Source organism: Hordeum vulgare, chromosome 3H, assembly GCF_904849725.1.
Source record: "Hordeum vulgare subsp. vulgare chromosome 3H, MorexV3_pseudomolecules_assembly, whole genome shotgun sequence".
Taxonomy (NCBI): Eukaryota; Viridiplantae; Streptophyta; class Magnoliopsida; order Poales; family Poaceae; genus Hordeum; species Hordeum vulgare.
The window spans coordinates 421,981,791-422,008,605 of NC_058520.1; the positions used below are offsets into that span (position 1 = coordinate 421,981,791).

The 26,815-nt window shown below is 43.0% G+C and overlaps 1 protein-coding gene across 1 annotated transcript; it reads left to right on the forward strand.

Moving 5' to 3' along the window:
• The first annotated feature begins 16,785 nt into the window (after window positions 1–16,785).
• On the forward strand, window positions 16,786–26,029 carry LOC123441817. Its single transcript, XM_045118036.1, has 6 exons — window positions 16,786–18,291; window positions 18,792–18,932; window positions 19,021–20,755; window positions 22,049–22,272; window positions 23,168–24,093; window positions 24,258–26,029. The coding sequence occupies exons 1-6, from the start codon at window positions 16,786–16,788 to the stop codon at window positions 25,462–25,464; spliced, it is 5,739 nt and encodes a 1,912-aa protein (XP_044973971.1). The 3' UTR covers window positions 25,465–26,029.
• The last annotated feature ends 786 nt before the right edge of the window (window positions 26,030–26,815 follow it).

Sequence of the window (26,815 nt, forward strand, 5' to 3'; positions counted from 1 at the left end):
ACCGGAGCAATACCTTGTGTGTATCAAACTTCGCAATGTTACCGGGTGACTATAAAGGTGCTCTACAAGTAACATACCGATCGACAAAGGGATGCATACGAGATTGATTGAATCCTTGACATCGTGGTTCGACCGATAAAGATCTTCGTAGGATATGTAGGAACCAATATGGGCATCCAGGTCCCGCTATTGGTTATTGACCATAGAGGTGTATCGGTAATGTCTGCATAGTTCTCGAACCTGCAAGGTCTGCACACTTAACGTTCGGTGACGCTAGAGTAGTATTCGGGTATGTATGTTGGTGACCGAATGTTGTTCGGAGTCCCGGATGTCACGAGGAGCTCCGGAATGGTCTGCAGGTAAAGATTTATATATGGGAAGTCCTATTTTTTCTACCGGAAAAGTTCCAGATTTTATCGGTATTGTACGAAGTAGCTTCTGGAAGGTTTTCACAAGGTTCCAAAGGGCTCCGGAGGAGTCCGGAACGGTCCCTCCAGCCCCTATGACGTGCATGGTCTGTAAGGGGCCGTCCAAACCTTATTGGGCCAGCCCCCAAGGGCCCATGCGGTTGGGAGGGAAGAGTCCCTGTAGGGGAAGGCACCTCCTAGGTGCCTTGGGGAGGGAAGAAACCTCCCTAGGCCCACGCCCCCTCCTTGGAGGAGGGGCTAGGGCTGCGACCCAACCCTCCTCCTAGCCTCCTATATATAGTGGGGGAGAGTGAGGAGTTGAACACATCAATTTCCACGCCCCGGTGGCAGCCCTACCTCTCCCATAACTCTGTTTTTTCTCAGATCGGTTCCGACAGCGCTTGGCGAAGCCCTGCCGGCACTACTCCACCATCATCTCCACCATGCAGTTATGCTGGTTGAGATCCCATCTACTTATCCTTCCTCTCTTGCTGGATCAAGAAGGAGGATACGTCATCGAGCCATACGTGTGCTAAACACGGAGGTGTCGTCCGTCCGGCGCTAGATCGGGAAGGATCGTGATGAGATTGCGGGACGGATCGTGATGAGATCGCGGGATGGGATGCGATTTGGATCACGAAGATGTTACACTACATCCACCGCATTATATACGCTTCCGCTTAGCGATCTATAAGGGTATGTAGATTCACTCTCCCCTCTCGTAGATGATCATCACCATGGATAGGTCTTGTGTGTGCTTAGGAAATTTTTTGTTTCCCATGCAACGTTCCCCAACAGCGCCCCCTAGGGCGTGCCGTGCAGGCTTGTGGCCTCTCGGCAGGTGCCCTGTCCCCTACTCCAAGTCCTGTGGGTTTCTTCTGGTCCAAGAAAAATCATTTAAGAGATTTTCTTCCGTTAGGACTCTGTTTAATATTCCTTATGTGCAATACTCGAAAACATGAAAAAAACAGAAACTGACATTAAGCTCTAGATTAATAGGATAGTCCCAAAAATAATACTATTAAACAACATATTAATGCATATAAAACATCCAAAACAGATAATATAATAGCATGGACAAATCGAAAATTATAGATACGTTGGAGACGTATCAGTGATCATGACTTTCTATACAACTCTTGTTTAAGATTTTTTTCACGAAAGCTTCTCTAAGTGGGAAGGGCCTTACATTATTGAGGAAGTATATCGTTTTGGTGCCGTCAAGATCAACAACGCCGAAGGCACAAATCCGAAGGTGGTAAATGGGCAAATAATCAAACATTATATCTCAGGTACTCCCATAAATGTTAAAACCAATATTATCAATACCATAACTCCCGAGGAGTACACCAGGGAGACCTATGAGAATGTTTCAGTCTCCGAAAAGGAATAGGTATGTGCTACTGTAAGCAAACCGACTCCAAAACGTTTCCAATGGCAATTTTTATCAGTTTTGGAATATTTAAAAAATTAGGAAAATTTAAAGCAATCCGAAGCGTGCACAAGGAGGCGACAAGCCAGGGGGCGCGACCTACTCCCGTGGGCGTGCCCTGCAGGCTTGTGGCCACCCCATGCACCCTCCGGACTCCATTTTCTTGTGGAATACTCCTTCGGGTCAGCAAAAAATCATTATATAATCTCCCAAAGGTTTTGACCTTCGTATCACGACAATATCTCGTGTTTTCATTTTGAGTTGTTTCTCTAACAGATTTAGATCAACATGATGTCTTCAAGCACTCTGAAGGATAAGTCCTTTGAGAGGGTCATCAACCCCTACCTTGCAGAGGTGTTGCAACACCCTCAAACCATTTAGATGCATGAGGGGGTGCTGCACATCCGTGATGTTGAGGGACCAAAGAAGATCGGAAGCGTGGAGACAAGGCTCGAAGCAATGGAGCAACAAGTATTCAAGTGCCAAGGGTTGGTGGAATAAGGACTTAATGCCAATCACCTGATGACCGTGGAGTTTACCCATAAGCACAAGCTAGACGCAAAGGACCTCTGGGATCACGTCTTCAAGATTTACGAGAAAATCGAGCACCTCTAAGCCCAGATCTATGACCTGCAAAACCAAAACTATGAGTATGAATACTGATTTAAGAAAATGAGTTTGGCTGCAGGCTTGACGATCCCGGGGACTAGTTCATCTTTTCACGATGGTGAGCCCATGCATTGGAAGACAGAGGACAAACCTTCAACCTCACCAACAACTCCAACACCAGCACCTCCGAAGAAGATAACTAAACACATGGGTATGGGCACTCCCCTTGGCTTGTGCCAAGCTTGGGGGAGGTGCCCCGGTATCGTCTCACCATCACCCCTTTTACTTTCTCAGCTTTTCTTCGTTCGATCCTTTTGGTTATATATTTATCTAGTAGAATAAAGTTTTAGTGTGATCTAATTTAGAGTTTTGCTTTATGTTCCCCCTATGTAAGTGATGTCAGCTGTGCTTCCCTTGCAACGGCGCCAGAAATTGTCGTGTTGACGGCACCAGGAATCCTTCAGCTGCGGCTACGCGTTAAGGACTTCCTAGGCAAGTATGCAAAGGATTTCCCCCGTGGCCTTGGAGCCTTGCGTTGGTGTTCCCTCGAAGCGGAAAGGGTGATGTAGCACGGCGGTGGTAAGTATTTCCCTCAGTTTGAGAACCAAGGTATCAATCCGGTGGAGGAGTATCACAAGATCCTGCACAAACACAAAAGCTTGCTCCCAACACTATGAAGGGGTTGTCAATCCCTTATAGATTGTTTGCCAAGTGAGAACTGAAAGCAACAAAGTAACAAAGCCAAGTAAAAGCGGAGATGTAAACCATGGATGTGAATAGACCCGGGGGTCGTAGTGTTTACTAGTGGCTTCTCTCATGAAAGCAAGTAGACGGTGGGTGAACAAATTACCGTCGAGCAATTGATAGAACCGTGCAAAGTCGTGACGATATCTATGCAATGATTATTTCTATAGGCATGACGTCCAAAACAAGTAGACCGATACTATCTGCATCTACTACTATTACTCCACACGTCGACCGCTATCCAGCATGCATCTAGTGTATTAAGTCCATAAGAACAGAGTAACGCCTTAAGCAAGATGACATGATGTAGAGGGATAATCTCAAACCAATGATAAAAACTCCATCTTTTTACCCTTGATGGCAACTACTTGATGTGTGCCTTGCTGGCCCTACTGTCATTAGGAAAGGTCACCACATGGCAGAACCCAAAACCAAGCACTTCTCCCATTGCAAGAATAATAGATCTAGTTGGCCAATCAAAACCCAAGACTCGGAGAGACTTACAAGGATATCAAATCATGCATATAAGAAATCAGCAAAGACTCAAATATATATCATAGATAATCTGATCACAAATCCACAATTCATCGGATCTCGACAAACACACCGCCAAAGAAGATTACATCGGATAGATCTCCATGAAGATCATGGAGAACTTTGTATTGAAGATCCAAGAGGGAGAAGAAGTCATCTAGCTACTAACTACGGACCCGTAGGTCTGAAGTGAACTACTCACGAGTCATTGGAGGGGCGATGATGATGATGAAGAAGCCCTCCAACTCCAAAGTTCCCTCCGCAGGGTGCCGGGAAGGGTCTCCACATGAGATCTAGCGAAAACGGAAGCTTGCGGCGGTGGAAAAGTATTTTCAAGGCTTCCCTGATTTTTTGCGGAATAATAGGGAATTTATAGGCCAAAGACCTAGGTCAGGGGGCGGCCAGGGAGGCCACGAGCCTGCCCACCGCCGCCTCCCCCTGGTGGCGGAGTGGGGGCTTGTGGGCTCCCTGGAGCCCACCTGGCTTGGCCCAAAAGCCCCCTGGTCTTCTTCCATTCGGGAAAAAATCATTTCGGGGTTTTTCTTCCGTTTGGACTCCGTTCCAAAATCAGATCTGAAAAGAGTCAAAAACACGGAAAAAACAGGAACTGGCACTTGGCACTAATTAATAAGTTAGTCCCAAAAAAGATATAAAAGGTACATAAAACAACCAAAGAAGACAAGATAACATCGTGAAACCATCAAAAATTATAGATACGTTTGAGACGTATCAGTAAGCAAGTCCGAGAGTTATATAATGAAGAGTAGTTTTGAGTTCAGGACTTTGCTTGCTTGCTATGATCTTGAGAAAAAGAAATAGAAAGAAGTATAGAATAAAAGCAAAAGAGTATACATAATGATCTTATGGGGAGTGGTGACTTCACATATAAAAAGTATGTCGATTGAAATTTGTTGAGAGTTGACAAACAAAGCTATTGGTCATTGTTGCAATTAAAAGGAGGTAATAAAGAAAGAGAGACTCACATATAAATATATTATCTTAGACATCTTTTGTGAATGTGAGCATTCATTAAAATATTATATGTTAAGAAGTTGATGTTGGACAAGGAAGACAACATAATGAGTTATGTTTGCTTACTTCTGAATAGAAGTTACATGGTTATAGACCCTTCAACACGTGTCGCTTTCCCCACCCCATATTAGCCAAAAACTTCCGTACCAAGTAGAGATACTACTTGTGCATCCAAACACCTTTAACCCAATTTTGCCTTGAGAGTCTACCATACCTACCTATGGATTGAGTAAGATCCTTCAAGTAAGTTGTCATCGGTGCATGCAATAAAAATTGCTCTCTAAATATGTGAGATTTATTAGTGTGAGGAAAATAAAATTTATACGAATTTGTGATATAGAAGAAATAAAAGTGACAGACTGCATAATAAAGTTCTTTATCACAAGGGGCAATATAAAGTGACGTTCTTTTGCATTAAGGGGTTGCGCATCCAACTATAAAAGCGCATGACAACCTCTGCTTCCCTCTGCGAAAGGCCTATCTGTTACCTTTACTTTCTAGTTTTTACCTTTATGCAAGAGTCATGGTCATTTTCACCATTTCCTTTATTTTGCCTTTATCTTTTGGCAAGCGTCATGTGTTGGGGAATGATCTAGATAGATATATCCACTTGGATGTGGGTGATCATGAGTTATTATTGTTGGCATTACCCTTGAGGTAAATAGTTGGGAGGCAAAACTATAAGCCCCTATCTTTCTTTGTGTCCGATTGAAGTTTTTACCTTATAGGTACCGCGTGAGTGTTACAACTATGAAAGACCATAAGATGATTGAGTATTTGGATTTGCTTTACAAGCTCTTATATTGACTCTTTCCCACGTTGTGATAAATTGGAATTGCTTCAATGACTGAAATCATGGTTTGTTTGTTCTCAATAGAGTTCTTGATTCACATTTTACCTTGTGAATGAATTGTTACTCTAGCATAAGATATTCTATGTCAATTTATGTTGTGTTCTAAAGATAACCATGATGTCTTCATGTCCATATTTTATTTTATCGACACCTCTATCTCTGAACATGTGAGCATATTTATCGATCTCGGTTTTCGCTTGAGGACAAGCGAGGTCTAAGCTTGGGGGAGTTGATACGTCCATTTTGCATCATCATTTTATATCGATATTTATTGCATTATGGGCTATTAATACACATTATGGTACAATACTTATGCCTTTTCTCTCTTATTTTATAAGGTTAGAGGAAGAGGGAGAATGTCGGCAACTAGAATTCTCGACTGGAAAAGGAGAAAATACGAGAGACCTATTTTGTACAGCTCCAAAAGTCCTGAAAAGTTACAGAGAATTGTTTTGGAATATATAAAAATTATTGGGCGAAAGAAATACCAGAGGGTACCCACCAGGAGGTCACAAGCCTGCTGGGCGCGGCCAACCCCCTGGCCGCGCCCCTATGGCTTGTGGGCTCCCTGTCAGGCCTCCGGTGCCCATCTTCTGCTATATGAAGGGTTTTGACCTAGAAAAAAAATCATATCATAGCTTTCGGGGCGAAGCGCCGCCGTCTCGAGGCGGAACTTCGGCACAACCAATCAAGAGCTCCGGTGGAGCTATTCCAGCGGTGAAACTTCCCTCCCGGAGGGGGAAATCGAAGCCATCGGCATCACCAATGATCCTCTCATCGAGAGGGGGTCAATCTCTATCAAGATCTTCATCAACACCATCTCCTCTCCAAACCCTAGTTCATCTCTTGTATCCGATCTTTGTCTCAAAACCTCAGATTGGTACCTATGGGTTGCTAGTAGTATTGATTACTCCTTGTAGTTGATGCTAGTTGGTTTATTTGGTGGAAGATCATATGTTCGGATCCTTAATGATTATTAATATTCCTCTGATTATGAACATGAATATGCTTTGTGAGTAGTTATGTTTGTTCCTGAGGACATGGGATAAGTCTTGTTATAAGTAACCATGTGAATTTGGTATTCGTTCGATATTTTGATAAGATGTATGTTGTCTCTCCTCTAGTGGTGCCATGTGAACGTTGACTACATGACGCTTCACCATTATTTGGGCCTAGGGGAAGGCGTTGGGAAGTAATAAGTAGATGATGGGTTGCTAGAGTGACAGAAGCTTAAACCCTAGTTTATGTGTTGCTTCGTAAGGGGCTGATTTGGATCCATATGTTTCATGCTATGGTTAGATTTATCTTAATTCTTCTTTCGTAGTTGCGGATGCTTGCGAGAGAGGTTAATCATAAGTGAGATGTTTGTCCAAGTAAGGGCAGCACCCAAGCACCGGTCCACCCACATATCAAATTATCAAAGAAATGAACGTGAATCATATGAGCATGATGAAAACTAGCTTGATAGAAATTCCCATGTGTCCTCCGGAGCACTTTGCTTTATATAAGAGTTTGTCCAGGCTTGTCCTTTGCTACAAAAATGATTGGTCCACCTTACTGCACCTTTGTTACATTTGTTACTTGCTACCCGTTACGAATTACCTTATCTTAAAACTATCTCTTAATGATAATTTTAGTGCTTGCAGCGAATACCTTACTGAAAACCGCTTGTCATTTCCTTCTTATCCTCATTGGGTTCGACACTCTTACTTATTGAAAGGACTACGATAGATCCCCTACACTTGTGGGTCATCAAGTCTCCGGGCGACAGACGTCCTCCGAAAATCCGACGCCACTTCGATCGAGCCGAATCCTCGGATGTCTGAGACGCCCCGAACGTTCGAACCCCCCCTATGCATAGTCGTGGCTTTTGGCCTTGTATCTCTCTCCCAGTTACCCTTTCGTGGCTAACACTATATATACTCCACCCCACCTCCTTTCTAGGGCAAGTTTATGCATAGACATCTTTTGTTGAACATTGCTCCATCTACTACCTCCTCCCATAGAGATGCCGCCATGTGAGAAGACCACGTAGTGGATGCCAAGGCCCCTTACGAGGGAAGATCCCAAAGTGGATTCAAGGCCCCATCTCCCCATGGGATTTGCGATGAACTCTACCATGTATCTTACTTTCCTTTGTTGTCCATGTACCTTTGTGGATCCTGTGTGTGGTGAGTCTAGTAGATGTGTGATTGGTCTTATTATTGAGTGTTTCCCCTTGTGATTTCTTGCCGTTTATCCCTGTGTTCTTCGTTTTCTTGAGGACCCCCTCCAATTCATGAAAGATCGACAGCTACGGGTCTGCCCCGTATCACACTGTCTCTGACTCGGATGGGAATTAAATTCCTCTCAAAAATGGATGCCAACAGGCTTCAGGATGATATTTCTAAATGTGTTCATAAGAACCAATATGGTTTCGTTAAGTCTAGGAGTATCCAGGTTTGTGTGGGGTGGACACTGGAATATATTCATCAATGTCATCGGTCTAAAAGGCCAATCTTGATTCTCAAGCTGGAATTTAAGAAAGCATTTGATTCCATTGAACATGAAGCTATTTTTCATATTTTGAAATACAACGCTTTTAATGACAAGTGGATATCCTGGGTTAAGTAGTTTCTCACCACTGGTACTTCCTCTGTTCTCCTCAATGGGGTTCCCTGGAAGACCATTTGTTTGTAAAAAAGGTGTTATGCAGTTGCTGCTGATCTTCTCCGGTCTGTGGTTAATAACATGCTCTCCAAAAAACTGCTCAAGCTGCCAATACCATGTCATGACGATGACTATCCCATTGTCCAGTATGCAGATGATACATTTATTATTTTGCCTGCTGATGAAGAGCAGATTCTTTCTCTTAAAAGTATGTTGCTTCAATTCTCACAATCCACTGGAATACAAGTTAATTACCACAAGTCCTATATGCTACCAATTAATGTGGATTCTTATGAGGTCAGCACATTAGCTGATGTTTTTGTATGTGTGGTGGGGACTCTTCCTTTTACTCACCTCGGGCTTCTAGTTGGTACCACCAACCCCAAAATTATGGATCGCATGCCCCTTGTGGATAGTATGGAGACAAAGCTTTTTGTTTGCTCTTCTTTCGCGGATCATGGTGGTAGGTTGCAGTATATTATCTCTGCCATGTCTTGTGTCCCAATGTTTTTCCTGTGTATCTTGGACATCCCACCAGGTATTTAAAAGCAGCTAGAAAGAATCCAAAGGTAATGTCTTTGGAGAAAATATGGTCATGATTCTGTTAAATCTCTTGGTGCTTGGGAGTTGGTTTGTAGGAAAAAAAAGGGAGGTTTGGGTATTATGAATTTGAAAGTTCAGAATGAGGCTTTGCTCCTTAAACAGGTGAACAAAATTTATAACAAGGCTGATGTACCTTGGGTCCACTTGGTTTGAAATTCTTATTACCATCAAGGGGTCCTCATGCTACTGCTCTTTGTGGATCCTTTTGGTGGAGAGATATTTGCAAGCTCATGGATAAATTAAGGATGGTCCCCTCAGTGCAGGTCAATAGAGGTGATTCAGTTATATTCGGGTCTAACTCTTGGACATTAGGCGACTCAAGTGTTCCAGTGGATCATAGATTTCAGGGACTGTTATCCTTTGCAATTGATCCTTTGATTTCGGTGGAATAAGTGTTTGTTGTGGGGGACCTTTCCTCTCTTTTTCACGTGCCTCTCTCTAAAAGAGATTTCATGGAGCTTAAAGATCTTCACGGAATGATTGCAGTGTCTCAAAGGCAACAGGATACGAATGTTGTTTGGCTTTGGAGGGAGGATGGAAAGGCATACTCTACTAATAAATACTACTCCTTCTTTCATAAACCAATTGTGTCCAACTCTGTGGTGAATTGGATTTGGAAAAGTTCTTGTACCATGAGAATCAAGTTTTTCGCCTCGATGCTTGTCATGAATAGACTCAACACCCAAGATATGCTAGAGAGGAGACACTGGAATGTCTCTGAATCCAATTTGTGTGTCTTGTGCTCTGCTCAAGCCAAGGAAGATAGGGATCATCTGTTTTTCACCTGTAATTTCAGTTACAGAGTTTGGAATTATTTGCACGTCTGCTGGCAGGCAGGGGATGATATGACTATTGTTGCTTTTGATGCAAGGAGGGATTTTAATAAGCCATTTTCTGTCGAGGTGGTTTTCTTGGCCTCTTGAAACATCTGTTCCGTTATAAATGACAACATTTTCAAGAATATAAGACCCTATTTTGACGTTGAAGGGCTAGTTACATTTCTGATATCTCTCCACTAGCCCATAGAATTAAGGCTAGATTTAATGATGATCTTCTTAAATGGATCTCCTTTTTGCCTCCTTGAGGTTTGTTGTAGTTCTCCCTGTTAGATAGTTTTCTTTTCTCCTTTTTGCCCTCTTGGGCTTGTACATTTGTTCATATGTAAACTTATTTTTTCAACAAATTCAACTTTGTTGTGGGGTTGTTACCATGCAGCTTCTGGTCAAAAAAACATATCATGTTGCAAGTCATCATAAGGAAGGGGGGGTATGAAGTAGGGTTACGATGCTATACTCAACTCTTGCTTGTGAGTTGATGGGCGCCACAAAACTAGAACATTATCTTTGTTGCATGATTGTATTGTAATCTAGCCCCTGAGATAATCATATTTGTATTGTAAAGCGCTGGACCTTCGATGTAAATACCATGACATGTGTTGTATTCTTGGTATTTCATTGTCAACTATGCGTGTCAACTATTGATCGAGGGACTGACACAATAAGCACGGAGATTCGGGCCCCTCTCAGGGGCTGGGTCATGATATATGGTATCGGGGCACATGTTGTCTATATGACGTGACCCTAGAAACAGGAAAACCCATAGGACAAAACCTATTTTCATAGATGGTCCTGTATGTCCTCATCTCATTCATTTCTAATCCTCGTTTATTCAACATAGATGACCACATTCATGGATCCAGCAAAGCATAAGCCAACGTTGAGTATGACCCTGAAAGGATACGTGGAATTCCCAAGCAAACTAAAAGACACAATGCTAAGCATGGGACTGAATGGAGAGGCAGTGCACAAAGGATTCCCAGTCTTGCATGAAGAAAGGAACCGTTGGCTAGTGAAAGTACACATATATTCCTATCCAGAAGATAACCATGAGGCCAGATGACTTCATGTGGTCACTAACCCAGTACTCCAAGCTACATTCATTGACACTACAAGAGATGCTGCATGGGAAGCAATCAAGAAGTTGGTAGTGAGACTTTGAGTTAGACAGTACTACATGCAGGAACATCTTCTTAAGCTGGAGGATGAGTTGAAGTAATTCAAGGATAAACTTTCCAAGGAAATGAACAAGAGCAACCCAAGAGGAAGGCTGCAATGTATCATGTTGTAGGTTACCATAACAAGGGGAAGGTACGAAATAGGGTTACAATGCTATACTCAACTCTTGCATGTGAGTTATTGGACGCTACAAGACTAGACCATTTTCTCCGATGCATGATTGCATTGTAAGCTAGCCCATGAGCCAAGCAAGTGTGTATTGTAAAGCACTGGACCTTCAATGTAAATACTATCACATGTGTTGTATTCTTGGTATTTCATCGTCAATTGTGCGTGTCAGCCTCTGATCAAGGGACTGACACAATAAGCGCACAGATTCGGGGCCCTATCAGGGACCGGGTCGTGACCGTGTCCTGGAGCCGCAATCCTTGCCATTGAATCGTTGAATAGATCGAAACATTTGGCACCAAATCTTGCGACACAACAAGGAACCCTAACCTCACCACCCACGGAGATGTCATGAATCTATGTCGGAGCTCCACCGCCACCATCCACCTGAGCGTTGCACCTGGGAGGACCAAAAAACTCTAACCTAAACTACTAACGAGAGTAGAGGCACCGGGACACTCCTCCCGGCCACCAACTGCCGGAGCGGCAGGTGGAAGGGAGGCGAAACCATAGGTTGGTTGGCGAAGTATGAAGGATAGACGAACAACACACAACAATGAAAGCCAATCAGAAATGATCGAGCGAACAATGCATCGGTCGACATGGACAATGCAAGAGAGTGCCCTTTCCTACTCCTTATTGGGTTTGATGAGGAACGAAGGATGATCCGCGGGAGCATAAACAATGGTTTTCGACGACTCATATTTATTTTGCTTGTGGTTTTTCAATCTCTAGGTTTGAACATTGTAGTAGAGAAGCAAAAAAAGTTGCTCATGGCTTGTTATGTTGACCAACTTTTCTTTGATTTTTGACTTGTTTGAGGAGTCTTTGAATGAAAGTGTTCCCACCCTCGTAATGTTTTTTTAACTGGGCTATCCCCCTTTCCATTACTAGAACGGAAATACAAAGTCTTACATCATCGAGGAAGAATGAGGTAGGGGAGGGAGTGTTAGAGCATATTTCTCCATATGTAGTTTTGGTAATTGATGACAATCCCTATGGACTAATGGTTGCCTTAAGTTATATTCGAAGGATTTGTCCATATGCACTTCTTGAAGTCCATCTGTTGGTGTCAAGGAGTTTATATGATGACGAAGGTGGTATTCAAGGTATTATCCAAAGATTGGTCATAAATACACAAGGTTGATCAATACTAAGCAAAGAGTAAATCAAGATGATCAACACACAAAGTGTATAAGATGTACCGAGAGGGATCAAGTGATCCCATGGTATGGTAAACATTGTCCATAACGCTTTTGTGTACTAACACATGGTCCTCGTGAGAGTTCTATGTGGGATTAGGTGTGTCTCCATGGGTTTGCGTCAAGAGGAAGATCTCATTCAACCTATGAAGGATGACATCAAGTGGTGATCGTCATCAAGATTGCGGTGTGCAAGTTCAAGTGGATCATCACAAAGATATCATGCTTTAAGCTTGTCATTCATTGTGGTGGCAATGGACTTGTGAATATGTGCTTAAGAGTGGCTCACCCATAGTGAGTATGGGGGAGAAATCAACTAGTCTTCGTCAAACCAAGACAATCAAGAAAGGTGGTCCATCTTGAGGAAGCCAAGATCATCATCATCTAGCTCAAGAGGACTAGGTGCAAGGTATAGGTTTGCCCTTTATAGGTTTTCTATTTTAGGATAGATTGTCGTACTGTCAAGGGGGGGTCTCAAGTGAGTAGCTTGATCCTGTCGTTCGTTGAGAGCTCAGACCATTTGCATCCTTGCATCATATTTCTTGGTTCTTGTTTGGTGTTTCTCTTTGTGAGTTTTAGAGCTTATGGTCATCTTCATGATAAGCTCGAGTTCATCGAAAACGGAGTCCATATGCATCTTCTTTGATGTTTTCGATGTTGGAAGTTTTTGTTGGTTCTTCATTCATAGACATCTCACTTCTCTATATCATTGGCATTTTCTAACTGCATGTTCTTAAGATTTTATGTCGCTGTTGGATAGCTCTTATCGTTGTGAATTCAACAAGCTTGAGTTTGCTCGATTCGGAGTTCGTATGCGAAAGTTAGAGCAGTTTCAGTATCCAGCGGTAGTACCGTCCGTGGAGCGGTAGTAATTTTTTACTACCGCTCCCTCGGACGTTCTGGGAGCGGTAGTACCGCTCCGGACAGCGGTAGTACCGCCCCAGTCGGGCTGTGAGTGGGGGTAACGGTTGGATTCATTCCCCCACTATATAAAGGAGGTCTTCTTCCCCATTGGACCTTATCTATTCGTTGAGCTCATGTTCTTCCCCCATTGTTGACCTTCTTAGAGCTTGCTAACTCTCAATCCCTCCAATGATTCTTGCTAGTTCTTGAGGGAAAAGAGAGAGGAGATCTAGATCCACATCTCCACCAATCACTTTCTCTTCTATGTGAGGGGAACCCCTTGGATCTTGATCTTGGAGTTCTTTGTGAGCTCCTTTTTCTTCCTCTCATATTTGTCCATAACTTTTGTTGTTGTGGAGGGATTTGAGTGTGAGGGACTTGACCACTTCGTTTGTTCTTGTCATTGCATTAGTTGCATCGGTTTGAGTTCTCCATGGTGATACGTGAAAGTGAGAAGTTGAGAAGCTTATTACCCTTGGGTACTTGGTACCCCTAGAAGCTTAGTGGTGCCTCGGAGCTCAATCATTATGGTGTAAAGCTCCGGGCAAGCGTCGGGGTCTCCAATTAAGTTGTGGAGATTACCCCGAGCATTTGTGGTCACCTTGAAGCCATATGACATTGTGGTGAAGCTTCGTGGTGTTGTTGAGAGCCTCCAATTAAGTTGTGGAGATTGCCCCAACCTTGTTTGTACGGGTTCGGTGACCGCCCTCAAGGGTCCCGTAGTGAAATCACGACATCTTGCATTGTGCGAGGGCGTGAGGAGATTACAGTGGCCTTAGTGGCATCTTGGGGAGTATTGTGCCTCCACACCGCTCCAAACGAAGATTAACATCCGTAAGGGTGTGAACTTCGGGATACATCGTCGTCTCTGTGTGTCTCGGTTATCTCTTACCTGAACCCTTTACTTATGCATTTACCTTGTAATAGCCATATTGTTTCTTGTCATATATCTTGTTATCACTTAGTTGTTTATCTTGCTTAGCATAAGTTGTTGGTGCTCATAGGTGAGCCTAGTTGTTTTAGGTTTTGTGCTTGACAAAATAAACGTTAGTTTTATTCCGCATTTGTTCAAGTCTAAACCATAATTATTTTAAATCGCCTATTCACCCCCGCCCTCTAGGCGACATCCACGTCCTTTCAGAGAGCGAGTTCAAAGCACTACGAAAACCCACCGCGCCTGCGTGTCATCGAAAGAGACGCTATGGAGCGAAAATCTAGACAACATGCAAAAGCTCAACTAGACCTATTACAACAATAGTCGACCACCAGTTCAACAAAAAGGACAAAGTAACCCACCCTCACAATGTTGTAATTGTTATTTCAAATGAACAAAATCTGTGTTTAAAAAGAGAATCGGAGGGGTCCCGAACAAACCGATAGATCTGAAATTATAGCCATTGAAAATATAGCTGTTATAAAAGCAATCATTCAGAACAATAATAGTTGGGATTGTAGCCGTTGAAATTATAACTGGATTGGTAGTTATTAGACATTATAATTTTTTTCTAAGTCCCAAACTTTTTGTCTTAGATTTTTCTAGATATGAATAGAGGTAATACAATAGAAAGAATATAGAGAATACAACATGACCTATTTTGCTAGAGAATTTAAAACTTTTTAAATAATACTCTCCCTGTCCCATAATGTAGGACTTTTTGAAACTAGTGTAGTGTGAAAAAAAGTTTTACAAGATGAGCGAGTACAATACTATATCAAATTTAAACTGTCGTACTTCATCCGTTCCTAAATATAAGTCTTTTTAGAAAGCCATTACTGACTACATATGAAACAAAATGAATGAGTATATATTCTAAAACATGTCTATATACATCTGTATGTAATCCATAGTGAAATCTTTAAAAAGACTTATATTAAAAAAAGGAGTGTTATCCTTGGGCCGACGGATCACGAGCCGTCAGATCCCGTATAATCTTGCGGACATGCATGGTCCTTTACTTTCGCAACAAAAGTCTTGCTCCAGAAACTCTTTTAACAAAAGTTTTGTTACATAAATTTTTGCAACAAAGGTTGTGTTGCTTATTTTTATCAGCACATATCATGTTAATTTTTTTTTTCTAGCAAAGATTCCATTACAAAAATATGTGTAGATTTTTTTTGCAAGAGAGATCATGCTACGGAAAATTTATGCAACAAAGATCATGCTACAAACACTCAAAAGTATCATGTTACAGAAAATATTGCTATGACGGCATGTGCGGCGCAGCATGCCCCACAGGGGATGGCGCAGTCCAGCATCTTAAGTGGGTCAATGGGACACACGTCGATCAAACGGGTCAATGTCTCCCACTCCTACTCTTCCGGGTCGCTGGCGCTCCTTCCCATCAAGCCGGAGCCGTTGGAAACACCGCTAGGACGGCGCACGCGCAACGCGCCCTCACCATCAATGAGGGCGGCGTCCCTTCTCCTCCGGCTTCCTCCTCCCGCCTCGTCAAGCCGAAGACCGAGCCGAGGTTCCTCCCCGTCAAGTAGGGGCACCTCGACATGGCCGCCTTCGACGAGATTGCGCTCAAATGGGCGCGGGACGACTACGTCCAGGAGGAGATGGAGCGCCATCGACGGCCTTTGAGGAGATCGCCGCTCGACGCCGTGGCCGCGAGGAGGGCAACATCATCCTCGACGACAGCGATGAGGAGGCATCTGTGCCGTCCAAACCCGTCTGCCACGGCAACCCAGGGCACGGGTGCAGTAAGGACGGCGGCGGAGTGCAGGACAACGACGACGACTACACCAACTTGTACAAGCTTCTCGGCTGTAGAAGGTTCAAGACGACAACGAGGTAGTAGTAGTTTTTAATTTCCGTTTTAAATATGTTTTAGTTTAGTTTGTGCAAATATCAATGAATACGCTGAATCTGACCGAATTTGTGTCGTGCTTGGTCCATTTTTTAGCCGAATTTGATTTAAAAAAAGCGATTGAGGCGACTTTGAGGGTCCGATTGGAAATCCGACACCCACACCGATTTTTTCGTCGGCGTGCCCCTCACATGTCGCTATTTCAAAGGGAAACGTTTCTGGCCGGTGCGCCGGTCGAACCGTTCGGCCGGCCGCACGCGACCATGCGCGCCCGCTGACTTGGCATGCAACATTTTTTCGTTTAAATTGTTGCAACCAGCGTCATATTTGCTGCAAGTGTTATTTTTTTGCTACACTTGTCCAGTAAAAAAACTACATATACGTTTGGTTGCAACTTCAGTTCGTCGAATTTTTCGTTACAATCGATGTTTTTTTACTTTTGCTACAACCGTGTTAATTTTTGTTATAACCGGCATCAGTTTTTGTTGCAACCGTTCATTAAAAAAGTTGCATACACGTCACGTAAATATTTATTACAACCGGCGTTTGATTTTTGCTACCACGCACCATCAACTTTGTTTTTTTGCTATGATCATGTAGATTTTTTTGCTACAAATTTTATTTTTGTTGCAACCGTTAAAAAAATTATTGCATCGCATCAAAATTTTGCTGCATCAAAAAAAAAATATTGCATAAAGATCCAACGATGCGGACGCGTGGGGTGATGGATCGTGCGGCGCTTTCGCCCGTCGCGCCGGCGCACAACACTGCCTTATTTCAAACCGGTGGGGGGCGATCGAGTGGGGATGCTCTTAGCCGCAATGGCCGATCAGCCGAGGAAAACATGGGGCCCACCTATCAGTAACTGTAAATCGGTGCCTGAGACTGACATCAGTTGCCCTCCCCGTAACCCTCCCCCTCGACTGGACGCGCCGCCGCACCCACACCCACAGCCGTCTGGACTCTGGAGGCTGAGCGAGCGAGACCCCCAAAACCCTCGCTTAGCACGCGGACTGGGATCGCCCCCCCCCCCCTCGATGCCGAAGCGGCGGCGCGGCGTTGCCGCCTCACCCCGCTGTCGGAAGAAGCAGAAACGCCTCGACGCCATTTGCGACGTCGCGCCGACGCCTCCCCCGGGCGGCGGCGGCGGCGAGGATTCCGACCCGGAGTCCGTCCGCCGGAGCACGCGGGCACGCCGCGCGCCCGTCACGCTCGACACCTCGCCGGCTCCCTCGCCCCGCCGCATGAGGCCCCGCCGCGGCGGGGGCGTGGCCGGGTCCAGTGGGAGCCCGCGGAGGGGGGGCAAGGGAAGGGCACGGGGCCAGGCTGTTGCCCGAGTAGTGGACGGCGAGGAGGATGAGGAGGACGGCGGGGGAAATGCGGCTTGGCGCTCGCGGCTGCGAGATAGGGCTAAGGGGAAGGCCGGCGCGGGGCGGCGAGTGAGGACCCTGTGGGTTGAAGACGAAGACGAAGATGAAGAGGAGGGGGCCAAGGAAGAGGGGGGCGAGGAGAGCGGAGGTTTGTCATCGCGTGGGATGGAAGTCACAGAGGGGGAGATCAATTTAACCATCGATGTTAGTGTAGAAACTCACGATGCTGCTGAGGGTGTCACTGTAGTCGAAGAAGAAGACGAGGAAAAAGGAGTAGGGGAGGAAGATGATGAGTATGAGGAGGAGGAAGAAGCAACCGGTGCAGGAACTGATCTAGACGAAGGCAACATGGAGGAAGTGGGGGACGAGGATAGTTTGCAAGAGGAAGAGAAAACCAAAGAGTTGGATTCACCTGTACTAGAAGGAGAAAATGGTGATGAGAATGCTGATGAGGTTGAGTTCGGCGATTTAGGGGAGAATGAACAGCTCGATGTGCACCATGGGCAGATTGCAGAAGCGAGCAACCTTCCTGATGAGCAGCAAATGGAACTTGATGGTCATGGTCCTGATGAGCAAGTGGAAGAGGTCCAGCAGGATGGACAGATGGATGATGCCCCAAATATAGTGTTGTCTGAGGACGCTCTGAACGAGAGAGTCGGGAAATCTCTAGTGTCAGATGAAAAACGAGGAGTTGTAGATGTTAAAGAAGGAAGGAGGTGTGGGCTATGTGGAGGAGGGACTGATGGGAGGCCACCCAAGATTGCACTGCATGATACTGCTGACAGCGAGAATGAAGCCTATGAGGGTGCTATGCCTTCAGAGGAGCCCAACTATGATATATGGGATGGGTTCAGTGACGATCCTGGATGGCTTGGAAGGTTACTGGGTCCAATACATGATAGATTTGGGATTGCCCGTGTCTGGGTTCATCAGAATTGTGCAGTTTGGAGTCCCGAGGTCAGTTCCTGCAATGCATTTCAAAATTCTTATGTGCTATTTGAATGTGTATGTTGAGTTACTACTTTCTTCTGTTGCTTATTATTGCTGTTCTTTTGCTCTATTTTAAAAAAAGAAGGCATGCAACAATGCCCTTGTCTATAGCCCCCCCCCCCCCTCCCACAGTGTAGGGAAAGCCCCCAATGTAAATAGGAGCTCAGATCTGCGCCGCGAGGACTTATTGTGGGTTTGTACATCCACCTTCTCATGGCCTCACCCAAGTTAGTTAGGCTCACTTCCTCAGTAACCCCCTCTTTATCACCATGATTGTATTTCCTGAAAATAGTATCTTCCACTACGTGGTTAACTGGTTATGGATCAACATTGGTTGCTGTGGATTGCTTACTGAATTCCAATAGAATGTATTGCTAATAAAAACAACTGAATGCGATTTTGGTGATGCTGAGATTTTTTGTAATGTATTTGTGATAAGAAAATCATTTTTTGGTGTTAAATTTCAGGTTTACTTTGCTGGTTTAGGGTGCCTAAAAAATGTAAGGGCAGCACTTTGCCGTGGAAGGCTTTTGAAGTGCAGTCGATGTGGTAGACCTGGAGCAACTATTGGGTGCCGTGTTGATCGATGTCCAAAAACCTACCATTTGGTAATTACTTTATATGCTTAGGCTGCACTTCATCATTAATTATTTCTCTTTAATATGTATTATTTTTCTCCCCATCTCTATTCTGTAGCCTTGTAGTCGAACAGAAGCCTGCATATTTGATCACCGGAAGTTTCTTATAACTTGCAATGATCATCGACATCTCTTCCAACCCCAAGGAGATAAATATGCTGAACTACTCAGGAAGATGAAGATAAAAAAGATGAAGGCCAATATCAGAAAGTTGTCACATGATGCATGGAGAAAGGATATAGAGGCTGAAGAGAAATGGTTAGAGAACTGTGGGGAAGATGAAGAGTTCTTGAAACGTGAGGGGAAGAGGCTAAACAGAGATCTTTTGAGGATTGCACCTGTTTACATAGGAGGTTCTTCTGAAAATGACGAGGCGTACCGTGGTTGGGAATCTGTTGCTGGGCTGAGTGATGTTATTCAGAGCATGAAAGAAGTGGTGATACTGCCCCTTCTATATCCTGAATTCTTTAGCTCTTTAGGTCTTACACCACCAAGAGGTGTTCTGCTGCATGGTCATCCTGGTACTGGTAAAACACTTGTTGTACGGGCACTAATAGGGGCATGCTCTCAGGGTAACAGAAGGATTGCTTATTTTGCTCGAAAAGGCGCTGATTGTTTGGGCAAGTATGTTGGGGATGCTGAGAGGCAGTTAAGACTTCTATTCCAGGTAGCTGAAAAATGCCAACCTTCTATCATATTTTTTGATGAGATGGATGGTTTAGCCCCTTGTAGATCCAGACAACAAGACCAGACGCACAATTCAGTTGTGGCGACTTTGCTCTCGTTACTTGATGGTTTGAAATCACGTGGCTCGGTTATAGTAATAGGGGCTACAAATCGTCCTGATGCTATAGACCCTGCTCTTAGGAGACCAGGAAGGTTTGATCGTGAGATATACTTCCCGCTCCCCACCCTAGAGGCTAGATCTGCCATTCTTTCGTTACACACAAAAAACTGGCCTAGTCCTATTTCAGGCACATTCCTTTCAGCTGTTGCAAGCCAAACTATTGGATATGCTGGTGCTGATTTGCAGGCAATTTGTACCCAAGCTGCATTAAATGCTCTGAAAAGGACTTGCCCATTGCAAGATATCTTACGCTTCGCTGAGAAAGGAACTGAACATGGACGACTTCCTCTACCATCAATCGACGTGGAGGAAAGGGATTGGTTGTCTGCTCTTGCAGCAGCTCCCCCACCCTGTTCACAAAGGGAAGCAGGGATTGCTGCAAATGATCTAGTTTCCGCTCCTATTGATTCCTATCTTTTACCATGCCTTCTTAAACCATTGCTTCACCTCCTTATTTCCCTCTGTTTGGATGAACGAATCTGGTTACCTTTGTCTCTTCTGACGGCATCTTCCTCTATAAAGGAAGTGGTGTTTTCGTCTATGGAAAAGAACAACGTACCTCACACTTTCTGGTGTTCCTATCTTCCCGTTTTGATACAGCAGAAAGATATTGGAGATAAAATTGTATCAATCTTGTCAAGCTATGGTCTTACAGCATCTCAACTAGGAAATCATGGTTCAATGTTGTTAAGTCAAAACAAACAACATGAGAAGTTCGATGACCGCAGGTTGAGTTCCACCTGTTCTCTGAACAAAGGAGGGTTAGCATATAAGTTAACAGGTTTTCGAGCTTTAGTTGCTGGAGCACCCGGATCAGGCCAACAACATCTAGTTCGTTGCCTTCTTCATGGTTTTGTGGGTCAGACTGTAATACACAAGCTTGATCTTGCAACTATGGCACAGGAGGGAAATGGTGACATCCTTAATGGATTGACGCAAATTCTGTGTAAGTTCCTTTTTTTCCCATTTACTTCTGAAATGTTGACTGAGAAATTAGCAGTTAACTTTTCGTCTGTGCTTTTCCTGTGCCTTGAGTGTTAATGTTCTTTGTCTGTGTATTTTTTTTTCATTTTGGACTGTCATATGCATGTAACAGAGGCTGGGGATGAATAAAATCTCCACCATCTAAAAAAGGTGACTCGTGACGTGAGTATGTGAAATTAATGCCCACTCAAAAGTTATTTGTTCAAGAATCGATGATAAGTCGGCAACTTCCTTTAGGCTTAAATTTGTTCACTTTGCAAGCAGATCCTGTCATTATGAAATTTTCATGGTGCTACTGTTGCCTGCTGCACAGTAACTGCAGCATCATAGAGAACGCTGTCATTTTCTGCCATGACTTCGTATTAGTATTCTCTGCAGTTATAACGCCACAACATATTCTGTCTTGTATAAACAGGTTTGGATGTTACTTAGAAAGTAGGAGCTTTCCTGGATGTAACCTTCAGTCATGTATTCAGGAGTCTATTTAAATAGACAAATACACTATAGATAGCTATCTTATTGGGCTTCACTGATGTGCATGCGCTACTCTTATCTAATATGGGCTGCCAGCCATCCACAACCAACTGACTTTTCACAAGCACTGTGCAGTTGACACATTGAAAACCCAAAACTTGTTTTATCAAGAAAATTAGTTATATATGAAGATAGTTATGCACCCGATGTTGGATCTTTCTGCTGATCAAAGTTGCATTTTCCTGTGAAGATTTCATCACTAATTAGAAAGCGAGTTGAATATGTAGCTAATATGTATCTACACTGGACAATTCAAGTTGTTTTATCCATTTGAGGTTGAATTCGTTTCAGTTGAGCTGCACATTGCCAAGTTAGATTACTGAATGTATGCACTGAAGATTGATGCACCATAGCAATGATGATTCTTTTATTAGATTGAATTTATGCCAAGTTGCCAACCCATATCTGGCCTGATGTAAATTAGCAGACTTAGTTTAGCTGAACCATTATCCTTTTTTGGCCACATCATGTGAGTTTAGAAGCCATTGTCATAATATTAAAAAACAACCAATGTAATGTTGTTTCAGTAACTTATATGTTCCTGGAGAAGAGTGCCTTTATGGTTTTATATATAGGTAAACTATGTTATGCCCAATTCCTCTTTTAGTTGATGTCCAATGATCTATTGACTATCCATCTAGTACTCTATTAGTGTCTTCCATTTGTTGCCAAGTGGATATAAGTGAGTAACCATAGTTTATTTTTGCTTTTCCCTGACCAGTGAAAGGTCTACACCTTGAAAGGTGCATAATCTACATGCCTAGAGTTGATTTGTGGGCAGTCAACACGGTCCATGAACAGGAAACAGAAGATCATGGGCGCAACATGGGTACAAGCAAGTTGGCCTCCTCGCCAGTCGAAAGCATGCCAAAATGTTCAGAAGTTTGGAATACTTTGGTTGATCAGATGAGTTCATTGTCAGCATCTGTATCCATAAGTGTTCTGGTAAGCTTCATCTCCACTCTTCATGCCATATGTCTTTTCACTTCCTTTTTGCTTGAGATTTTCTGGATATATGTATGCATATTCGTACTGTCCTCCATAATATGTCACAAAGGAATGTGCATAAGTTAATGGTAAAATACTGCATTTAAGTTCATTAACACGATGAGTACGCCTCTGAGGATTTCTAGTCATGTTATCACCTTGTTTGCGTTTTTTTATATGATAATCTAAACTAAAAAGTAAAAACAACTAAAACTGTTATCAAGTAAAGGATATTTTGTATTTATCTTTGTTAAATCATGCTTTTGGGCCTTACAACACAAACTTAAAATGACATAAAGGTTGTGATCAGTCCATGCTGCAACATATAGTTAGTTGAGATATTCTTTACCAATTATTGTGAAATATTTCTGCTATGGCTCTTAGTTAATTACCGAGGATATCTGGAATTAATAAACAAAACCGTAACCTAAAAGCCACTGTATTGCCAAACTAACCCCAAATTCGCTCTAGAAGTTAGTAGCAAGTACAGTAGTTCGTAGCTGTGAGTAATTGCTCAAATTCAATTGTGCAACATTATATAGCAGTAGTTCGCCCATTGGATCTTAATAGCAACAATAGTGATGTGCTCAGTTATGTCTAGTTCTCCCCAACTACAAGTATTTAGGTACAGAGGGAGTATTTGTTATGTAGTCTATTTGTGCAAATGATAAAGAGATGGTTGGTTCATTTGTTGCTGCCTTGCTGGTTTATCTTTCATCTCATATTCATGTTGAACACGGTGAATGTTATCACCATTGGCGATTACCCATTACTCTTTAGACTTGAGATTTAGTGGTAATTAACTGACCTGATTATATAAAAATTGTATATATAGCTGATAATTCACTTACAGGCCACTAGTGAGCTGAAGTTCCAAGATCTTCCATGCGGAGTAAAGCATTTCTTCAGCACACATGTTGTAGATCAATGTCTTAGTTCTTCAGAACACACTGTACCAAGATTCTCTGTGAATGTTGATAGCTCTATTAGCTGGGACGAGGTGCTCGATTCATGTGCTTTGCGGTTATCACATGACTTAATTCAGCATCATGTTCAATTATTGCATGACAGAGCTCATAACAATCGTGATGAACAGAAAGAAGTCTTTGCTCCCATGGAAATTAGTGCACCAGATGAATCTAAATCCTGTGAGAATCAGGAATCCACCATATTGGCGAAGTCTTCTTTGTATGTTGAAGAACGGCCCTCATACCCTACAAAGCTGCCCACATGCAATGCTCAGCCACATCCATCAGCGTCTGATGTGAAAGATAAAGAGGAAGATCCTGAGAAACTTGTCTCAAGAAATCCTTCTAGTAGAACTATGAAGGGCAATGAATCACTTTCTATTATTGCCTTCGGAATCCAGATACTGCAGCACCCGCAGTTCTCTAAACTCTGTTGGGTTACCTCAAAACTGCGTGAAGGCCCCTGCACTGATATAAATGGACCATGGAAAGGCTGGCCGTTTAATTCCTGTTTATTACATGGCAGTAGCTCATCCGATAAATCATTGTCTGAAGGACAGAGTGTTGTTAAGGGTAAGGAGAAGTTCCTTTGTGTGAGAGGATTGGTTGCTGTTGGTTTATTAGCATATAGAGGTGTTTATGCATCTGTTATGGAAGTCTGTGCTGAGGTGAGAAAGGTCTTGGAACTGTTAGTTGAGCAGATCCGAATTAAAATTTTGGAAAAGAAAAGTCGATATCGGTACTTCCATATTCTATCTCAAGTAGCATATCTGGATGACATCGTGAACAGCTGGGCATACACCTTCCAAAGGTATGCCTGACGAATCAGTCTTATGTTTCTATTGATTACCAGTATTGTTTCTTTCTTAAGTCAGGTGTGCTAGGCCAGCAAGATCATTTTGGTACTCAATATTGCTGATCCTGTGACGAATTTTTACTGACCTTTTGTTTTCTTCCTTTTGCTTTCATCTACAGATTACATCCTGACAGTAGGACAAGAGCATTAGGTACAAAGCCAGCAAGTCTAGGAAAGTCATGCACAAGAGAGTGTGAAAGTACCAGTTACGCTACAGAAAGCAATGTACTCTCTGGTCCTGTTGGCGGCTCTACCGAGGTCCAAGACACTTCAGCCCAACAGTCACACGACCATCTGGTTGGCCATGCTTCCTGTCCTAGTGAGATGCATGACAAGCCAGTCCAACAAGGTCCTGACCAACTTAAAATTCATAGTGTGGCCTGCAACATTGGTAATGATCATTTGACATCTATACCCAGGATTGATGCAGTGGAACATGATCTTGTCTGTTCAGCTTCGCCTGATGCGCACAAAGGTACTCTTGCACCTGCAGATTCCGTAATAAACGATGGAGGATCTGGTGGAGTAAACAATGGCTGGAAAATGTCCAGAGTAACCAATGGTAAAGAAAAATGCAAGCCAGATATTCAAAGATCTGAAAGCCTCTCTGAATCTGTTGAAGATTTCAATAATATGCAAAGGGCAGAAAATTCAAGTGCATGCCCAGCTACTACGGGCAATGTAGAAGTATCAAAGAAGACAATGTCTTCTGAATCTCATGGCAGTGGTAATGAGTTGAATACCGGCTTTCCTCTTAATGATGTTCAGTCAGATCATTCGATTAATGGTCACATGCAAGATAGCATAAAGAATTTCTCAGTTCCAAAATCTTCATGTCTATATGAATGTTGCTCCGCATGCTTCTGTGCTGTTTATAAGTTGTCTCGTGATATTCTTTCAAATTCAGTACGGCTTAATAAGCATTGCTTAACCATTGATGATATGCATGACATTCTCTCATCTTGCTCACTGAATCTACTAGTAACAGTTAGAAAATGGCACAGCTCTCAAGGTGTAGGTGGTTGTCAAGAAGAAATTGGCAAAAGGCATTATCTGGAAATCATCTCAGAGCATTGTGTTTGTCAGGGTGATGTTAGTTTTGTTTCAATGGATTGTACATGTCACTTGGAAAGCAGTGCAGAGGCCGAAGCCAGTAATAAGGAGAGGCATTCTCTATGTGGACAATCATTAAGTTTTTTCTTTAAGGATGGTGTTTTGATGCCACAAGATCTCACTGCAGGGACCACACTTCATTGCAACTTTAAAAGATTATGTGTTTGCTCTCTACCAGGAACGATTTCTATGCTCGTTCAGATCCCCAGTTGATGTGATCATGTGGGCAGATAAAAATACAATGTGTTGTCCAATGCTAAAGATGCTGCAGTTTAGGATTTTTGCTCTGAGCTGACCCACTTCCAGTTCTGTACATACCACAAGATTAGCAAGTCTTCTGCTTCTCATCCTCGATGCAACTTCATGCTAGCCTTCTGCAAATAAATCTCCTTTATCGGTTATGATTGGCAGTGGAATGCGTTCTTGCGTATCGTTGTGAGATATGGATTGGTTGAAGAGAAGTGGAGCAATTGATCTTCTGTTAATTAAGTGTGTCTGCTGTAGACAAGGACTGCTGTTACTGATGTTGGAATCTGTAGAACTAGATGAATGATGATGCCTTCTCAAATCTCACTGTATTATGTATTACAACTCAATTAAGCCATCAAGGTGAAACAAGGTTCACAAATATTAGCAGGTTTGAGTGTTACATTCAGACTACTCACCGACTTGCTGGTATGCTTTGTAATGAGCAAATAGCTTTCAGCATGCTAATTCTGTATAATTGTGAGTGCTGTTATTCTGGCATGAGTGAAATTAAGATTGCTGTTTTTAGTTATTCCAGCGGAGTTAATGTTTGGGAACAGAAAGAACGACTAACATTATTTTGTTGATTGGTGATGACTATAACACTATATTTAACAATATAGAGTAAGCAGCGAACCTTAGGTGTCGGTAAGAAACTCTTATAAACTATTTGATGCAAACTATAACCGATGGGTTAGAACCCCATAGGCAATGTTTATATGCAATGGTTTGGTTGCACATCATGTCAAGTCTCTGAATACTGCCACAGCAGCAAGACATTGATTGTGTTAGGGCCTTAGGGGTTATACTTGGCCATGGCTTATCCATTTTGAAGGTAATAAAGTTCCACTGGGTATTTTTTGTTGGACTAGGGGTAGTTGCGACTTGGGAGGTAGGATATAACTTGCCTATGCTATTAGGATCACTTCATAATTTTGTTAGTGGACTGATTTCAGACGGTGAATTAGTACTTGTCATATGGGTCTGGAGACATAAAAGAGCCAGATTTATCCAGCTAGTGGCCAAACTGGTTTGCATATGGTCTCTTTGAAAACAAATTGAAATTTGGATTTGAATCAAATATAGATTAACAGTGGCCGATGTACTAGAGATAGACTCTGGCTGGGATAACCAGGGAATACAGTAACTACTAACTACATTGTTATTCTTGGATTTTGAATCACGATTATAACTTATAGCAGGGTGCTGTTTTTCTTTTCTCCCTGATGCATGCATGCCTCCTTTATATGAATGGGTATGATAGTGAACTTGCTGTTGACTTGAGTTTGTATGGATATGGTGGTTTGCTTTATCTATA